The 7,563-nt window shown below is 33.8% G+C and overlaps 1 protein-coding gene across 1 annotated transcript; it reads left to right on the forward strand.

Moving 5' to 3' along the window:
* Positions 1-6,333: 6,333 nt before the first annotated feature.
* On the forward strand, positions 6,334-7,266 carry LOC126075558 (olfactory receptor 6C6-like; the record flags this gene model as incomplete). The annotated part of the gene is made up of 1 exon (XM_049883399.1): positions 6,334-7,266. A coding segment is annotated over exon 1 (933 nt), but the record flags the coding sequence as incomplete, so codon positions are not given.
* Between the last annotated feature and the right edge of the window lie 297 nt (positions 7,267-7,563).

Here is a 7,563-nt window from a genome sequence, read left to right on the forward strand (position 1 = left end):
CAATGGGTGGCAGGAGGCACCTGGAGCCTGTGGGAAAGGGCCAGAGGTCTGGGCCAGGTCCCCTTGGGGCTGCAGCCAGAAGGGTGGAAGAAAGAGGTAGAAGGGGGGCAAAGGCAGGGGCAGAGGGTGCTAAATGGAGGAGGGCAATAGGGTGGGTTGGTACTGTGGTTCCTGGCATTTGCAGTTGACAGGATGGGGTGGTTATAGCGGCTGTTCTTCAGAGGGGTAGGGGCTGTAGGATTGTTCTCCTGTGGTTACCACAGGAAAGATTTTGGTCTCCTCCTTAAGCTACAGGCAGCAAATGTGATCTTGCTTAGCCCTGGGTATGTTTGTGTCGTACCTCTACCTCTTATTGGGAATTCTATGGAGGTACCTTTCTGCATGTGAGGTTGTTGGTTTTATTCCAAGATGGCCATGCTGAGTTACGCTGTCTGGCAGGGAACCTTCACTCTGTATCTCAATTTTTGCCCCATTTTCTATTTTTTCTTTTCTTCAGTGACTTCCAATCTAATACTTTATCCCTTCATTTAACGTTCAGGGATCCAGGATTGATGTCTGTGTATGTTTTACTTGGTTTTTCATGTCTTTGTTGCAGTGGGATGGCTTAGTGCATCTGACTAGTCTTCCATCTTGGCTCCAACCCCCATGTATATATTTCTAATTATTTGATATTCCCAATAGATTAACACTTTTATAATTTTTAAATGTACTTTTTGTCTGGTAACACTTTTTTACTTAAAGTCTAACATGTCAGATGTTAGTATAGCTAATTCAGCTCTCTTTTGCTACTGCTTAGCATGGTGTCTTAGTTTCCTAGGGCTTCCATAACAAATTAATATATTCTCTCACAATTTTGGAGGTTAGAGGTCCAAATTTAGGGTATTGGCAGAGCTATGATCTTTCTCTTTTGGTTCTAGGGGAATACCCTCCATCTCTTCCAGTTTCTTGTAGCCCCTGGCTTTTTTTGGCATTCCTTGGATGCACATAGATGCATTGGCCTCTATCTTCACATGGCATCTTCCTTGCCTATGTGACTCTCTCCATCTCCCTGTCTGTTCTCTCCTTTTATAATACTCCCATCAGAAGATATTAGGATCAGGACCTACCTTACTCTTATAGTATCTTGAAAGAATAAGCCTATTTCCCCAAACAGGTTACACTTATACCTGTCAAAGGTTACATTGACAGGTATAAGTGATAAGACTTTAATATATCACTTGCAGTGACACTTTCAATTAATAACACATGGCTTATCTTTCACCTTCCTTTATTTTCAACCTATTTGTGTCTTCATATCTTAAGTGTGTCTATAGACTGGTATATATTTGGATCATGTTTTCTTTTTCATGCATTTTTCCAATTCTGCCTTTCAATTGACTTATTTTGCTATTTAAATTTAAATAGATGACTTCTGTTTTCCTTCTTGCAATTTATTTTCTATATGTCTTATGTCTTTTTTAGTTTATTCCTTGATTCCAGGCATCTGTTGTGTTAAATCAATAGTTTCAAGTGTAATTTTTAAATTTCCTGTTGTATCTTTTCCAGTATACATTTTATATTATTTTCTTAAAAAGCTTGTGAAGATTATACTTAGCATCTTAACTTAAAACAAATTCAAATTAATAATACCTTACTTTCAATAATATTTAATAAATCTCTGTCCCACTTATTCTTTGTAAAGTATTGTCACACAAATTACTTCTTTATGTGTTAAAAGCAAGGATTTTCTTTTCTCTGCTTTTTGGAAAGATTTTTGTGCAAGAATTTAAAAGGTCTAGTATTTTTTAAAAAAACTAATTGAGGAAACCACTTCAATGTGAATGGAGGTTCTCAGCGCCTTGAATATAATCACATAACCTCACGCTCTTCTCTCTTTCAAGCAAAAATAGATACTCACCGTGGTTGCTTTAAAAATTTGTACAACAAATTTAAACACAAATCTGAACTTAAATGGTATCTATTCAGGCCCAGATATATAATAGTTACACCATCAAACATCTAATGAATTCTTCACTCATATGTCTGTTATGGCAAATTATATCCAATTTGGCCTCACGTGTTTTACAGATGATTTTTTTTTTAATTTGACAGTATATTAATAAAGTTTTCTCTTTAAAAAAACATTAAATATTTGAGTGCTTATGTGCAGAAGTAGAAAGCAGGTAAGGCCTAAGAAGAATCATTTTATAACTTTCTTTCACTTATCCCAGATATGCATAAGTTCAATAGTTTCCCTCAGTTTATTCTCCTAAACATCTCTGGAGTCACTCCCTGAGATTTCAACCCACTGTCACTATTGTACTTTAAACATTTGAAATATCTCATTTAGCTTAAAGCATCAGCCTTCCAACTTGTCTTTCTAAACACAAACATCTAAAAATCTATCCTCAGCACATTCGGCAAAGAAATCTGTATAAAATAAATATCTGATGACATAAATGCCAAGATTAAAAAAGGAAATCCTATATGAAACTTTGGCCTCAGTATCACCTATAGTTCATGTTTCTAGACTGTTCCATGTGATTTGAAAAGTTATTTTAGGTATGACACACACAGAATTTGAAGTAATTCACACAAACTATACTGAAGAATGTTTAATATTTTAATGAAATAAACTTCTCCCAGTCTACTTAAGTACAGACATGAGACTATTGAGCATGAGGATTTGAAAAAAATAGGACCTACCGAAATTAAAGTAAAAATTGAGGTAAAAATTAAATATATAAGCTACAAAGATGATTGGCATATTTATTTGTTAATAATAAATAAAACTGGAAACCATGAGCACATAATGATATTAAGTAATTATGAGTAAGTTGAAAGTGTTATGAAGATTGCGATATCCAGAGTATTCAAAGTACCTTCCCACAAAATACTTATTAATTACAAATATAAAATATTAGTTTTATGGTGGAGAAGTCTGTCAATCACCACATTATTCAAGAGATGGGACTCAATTAAAAAACAGAATTACTTCTGTGATACTGGTGCCAAAAGTAAATTAATGCAATTTAATCAGGTAAATACCTCAGAAAAACACAAATCAAGGGACATTATATAGACTTACCAGAAAGTACTCTCCAAGAGTCAAGGAAGTTAAGGAAGGACTGAAAAACCATTCCTTGTTAAAGGAAATTAAAGAGTCATGGTAATCAAATGAAAACATAATTCTGAGCTATTCATAGCTTTTTTCTATGAACTGGTAAAAGTTGAATGGGACTAGGGTATCAGCTGTTATTAATATATCAATGTTAGTGTATTACTGTCCTAATATTTATTAAAAATGGTTTCATGTTATTATATAGTAGATGCTTTCTGTTTTTGGTATGGCATGCTCTCTGTAGTATTGAGCAGGAGATAGGGCATCAAATGGTTCTGGAAAAAAAATGAAAACATTTCTTGCTCTGTATTTGTAGTTTTTAAGTTTCTTTAAGTCTGAGATTGTTTCAGAATAGAAATAAAAATTAATAGGAGCCATTTAAATACTTCTTCTCAAGCGTTAGGGTGGGCAGCAATCAAGTTAATGGAATCTTAATATATTGCCTAATGAAGGCAAGAAAAAGTTCGTATTTGAGATAAAGCCTCTGACAAGTAAAACTACTTATATGGCCCCCAAACCCAAAAAACCACGCTGGTTGCTGTCGAGTAGATTCTGACTTATAGTGGCCCTATAGGGCAAAATAGAACTGCTCTGTACTGTTTCCAAGGACCAGCTGGCGGATTTGAATCACCGACCTTTCGGTTAGTAGCCGAGCACTTAACCACTGGGTCAGCAGGTCTCGCATATAGCCCCAGGGGGGTGGAATATCAAAATCTTGTTAGCATCTCATATAGAGTTTAAATCATTTCTACTTATCTTTTGGGAGAGTGTTCCCTCAGCTTTGTATTTAAATCACTTTACAGCTTTATGGCTTTTTTTTTTTTTTTTAATGTAATTGATAGGTCCTGAACACCAGTTTCCTCAGGAGATTTCTTTTTCTTTCTTCCCTTTATTTCAATTAATCCCCTTGAGTCTCTTATGAGCAAATCTATAAACTGTAGCTTTTGTCAGTGCACAACTGTGAACATAGTCATTCTTTGTTACAAAGAGTGACTTCCCTTAACATGAGACCTTTTTAAAAATGCCCTTCTCTTAGAGCATCATTTCTATCTGAGTTTAAATATCTAAGGAAAAAAATCAGACAAGTTCTATCTGGCAATTAGAAAGGGAATTCTAATTGAATTTCCTGTAATATCTAGGTTCTGTGATTTTTGTAGTGTATGTGAAATTGGGAGATATTAACGGACTTCCAAATTGCCCCTCTACTTTAAATCCTTCCCCAAAAAAGCATTGGAGTTAAATTTCTTATTCAAATAATAGAATGCTTTCTAATACTATAAAAGCAATAATATTCAACATTTATTATTTGACTTTTGTTTATAGCATGTGTCCTTAAAGGAGACGGGAAATCAATATACCCTGCATACGGTAAGTCACCTAGATCATAAAAAAAGTGAAGGTAATTCTTCAAGTACAATGGTAATTACCATTGGCATCTGAATCATCATACATGTTCATTCTTTATGTAGATACAGTACTCAAACCTGCCTGATTATACAGGCATTGATATAAATTGTAGCCTTATTATACATTTTTTACTATATGTGACTTTTATCATTCAGGAAATTTTGAAGAGTAAAAAAGCATCTGTTTTGCAGGTTTTTAAGAAAGCAGCATATAGACTTGTCATCTAGCCACATGATGTTGGCAAAAATTATTTGACTGACTCAGAAAGTTTCCTTTCCCACTGAGTTAGAGCAATACAGATATACATATTTGATAATAAACACTTATGATCACTCAGCTTTTCATCCTTTCTGCAGTCAAGGAATAGAATAAAAATTGCTACTATCGCTGGGTTCTGATTTTGAGACTTACCCAAATCGATACTTTGAATCTATCATCAATCTCTCTCTCTCTTTTCCAGAGCCAAATGGAAATAGAAGGGACCATTACCTAAAAAATATTGGGGAAAAGAAGCCACTTGAAAATAGGAGCATGTAACTTTTTTTCAATAGCTATCATTCAAAACACAAAACAAAATTCTTATTAAAAAAAATGTGTTTGTTACACTGAGTACAGTGAGAAAAGATGAAATGCAGGAAAAACTAATAAAATTCTTATATGCAGGAATAGAAGATATTTTTACTCATGTGAAAGGCATACATTAATAACACATGGAATGATTTTTAATGGAAAGTATTTTGCAAACATACTTATTTAAATATCATGCGAGACCTATAAATTAACTTTGACCTTAAACATAGATGAACGTTTGGACAGCATTTCAATATCTTCCTTCAAATAAAGGGAAAGGTGCTCTTTTCCATCCTAGACATCTGTAGAAGGCCATCATCTACTGAACATAATGTATTCAACCAGCAATTTAGCAAACATTGGGCTATTCATCTTTAGAGAAAAGTCTTACTTATGGATTTAAGAACAATGACATTGAGTGCCCAGAACAATATAGTTAGGATATAAGTGACTATTGACTATCACTTCTATATGAGTCTTTGAATAACAAAATGATTTTATTAAATTACTTCTAGTTACTGAATCACCTAGTTATTAAATCATCCTCATATTTATACCAAGAAGACAAAATTATTTATAGTGGTCTGTTCAAACAGGGAAAAAATATCACTTAAGAATTTATAAATTATCTGAATCCAAGGCAAAGATCAAGTCAGAAAATAATTGATTTTGTTTTGTTTTTCCTGAAGCTACAATTTTTCTCCGAATTTGTTTAGAATTTTGAACTTAATAGCTGTCTTGAAGATACTTCAGCATGATAAGTTTAAATGATTATGAGAAGACTGGTGATCTGTAACCTGAAAAAAATAATAATTAAAGAAAATAAGTCAAAAGAGCAATGGAGCAGTACTGCATTGGCGCTAAACAATTAATGGCATATGTTGGAGAATTTCAATCACAGTTAAGGAAAACATGTAACTGCCAATATTTCTATATTTTTCATAAATTTAAAAAGAATTATAAAATACAAATAGTTGAACATACATTGTAAATTGACACTGGAAAAATTGTGCAGATTTTATAAGAATTTTTTGCAGTAGTTTATTAAACATACACAGAAGGTACACAGAGGATGCTTTGGTTGACCTGTGCTATAATTTTAGGTATCATCTGCCTTGTTAAAGTGCAAAAAATATTCACACTTGTTTGCATTTCTGGATATCAGGTTTTTTCCTCATGGCAACTTTAAAGAAGTCTTGTTATTTATGATTTTGGAGTTGTTTCTCAACATCAAGTTAATAGGACTCAAAACTGAAATGAAGAACCAGTCAAGGGAGATACAGTTCATTCTCCTGGGACTCACAGATGACCCACAGTTGCAAATTGTGATGTTTATTTTTCTCTTTCTCAACTACATTTTGAGTGTGATGGGGAACTTATCCATCATTCTCCTTACCCTACTTGATCCTCGCCTGAAGACTCCCATGTATTTCTTCCTACGAAATTTCTCCTTCTTGGAAATCTTATTGATAACAATCTGTATTCCTAGATTCCTAACAACCATTGTGACTAAAAACAAAATCATTTCCTACAATGATTGTATATCTCAATTATTCTTTTTTCTTTTGTTAGGAGTTACAGAGTTTTACCTTCTGGCTGCCATGTCGTATGACCGTTATGTAGCCATCTGCAAACCCCTTCATTACCCCTTCATTATGAGAAGCAAAGTGTGCTACGAACTTGTACTCAGTTCATGGACAGCTGGCTTTCTGATTACTTTTCCACCATTGGTCATGGGACTAAAACTGGAATTCTGTGCTTCCAAAGTAATTGATCATTTCATGTGTGACACTTCTCCTATCTTACAGATTTCTTGCACAGACACTTACTTCTTAGAAATGATTTCGTTTGTTTCAGCAGTTGTAACCCTTGTGGTCACACTACTCTTAGTAATTCTTTCCTATACATATATAGTCAAGACCATTCTAAAAATCCCCTCTGCTCAGAAAAGAACAAAAGCTTTTTCCACTTGCTCTTCCCACATGGCTGTAGTCTCCCTTACTTATGGTAGCTGTATCTTCATTTACATGAAGCCATCAGCAAAAGAAAGGGTGACTTTATCCAAAGGTGTAGCTGTTATCTATACCTCAGTTGCCCCTTTACTCAATCCCTTCATTTACAGTCTTAGGAACCAGCAAGTGAAACAAGCTTTCAAGGATACACTCAAAAAAGTTTTCATTTTCTTGAAAAATAAGGAAAAAAATTAAAATCTTGACAGAAGCAATATACTTTTTGTTCCTATTTTCATGTTTGCTTAATTTATCCTTCCACTGAGTTAAATTTCTTATAACATTTAAACAAATCTGTCAGTACGATACACTTTCCCAGTATTCTTTATCGTTAATACTTCTTGCAGTGTTATAGTAAGAGTTCTGTCTTCACATTTTCACAAATTTTAACTTTCTTTTAATTCCAAAGACATGGAGCTTCCGTGTCCTGAAAAAAAAAAAAAAATTATATGTTATCTTATCCTGTACGAATTTGCC

The sequence above is a fragment of the Elephas maximus genome, chromosome 4, assembly GCF_024166365.1.
Source record: "Elephas maximus indicus isolate mEleMax1 chromosome 4, mEleMax1 primary haplotype, whole genome shotgun sequence".
Lineage (NCBI taxonomy): Eukaryota > Metazoa > Chordata > Mammalia > Proboscidea > Elephantidae > Elephas > Elephas maximus.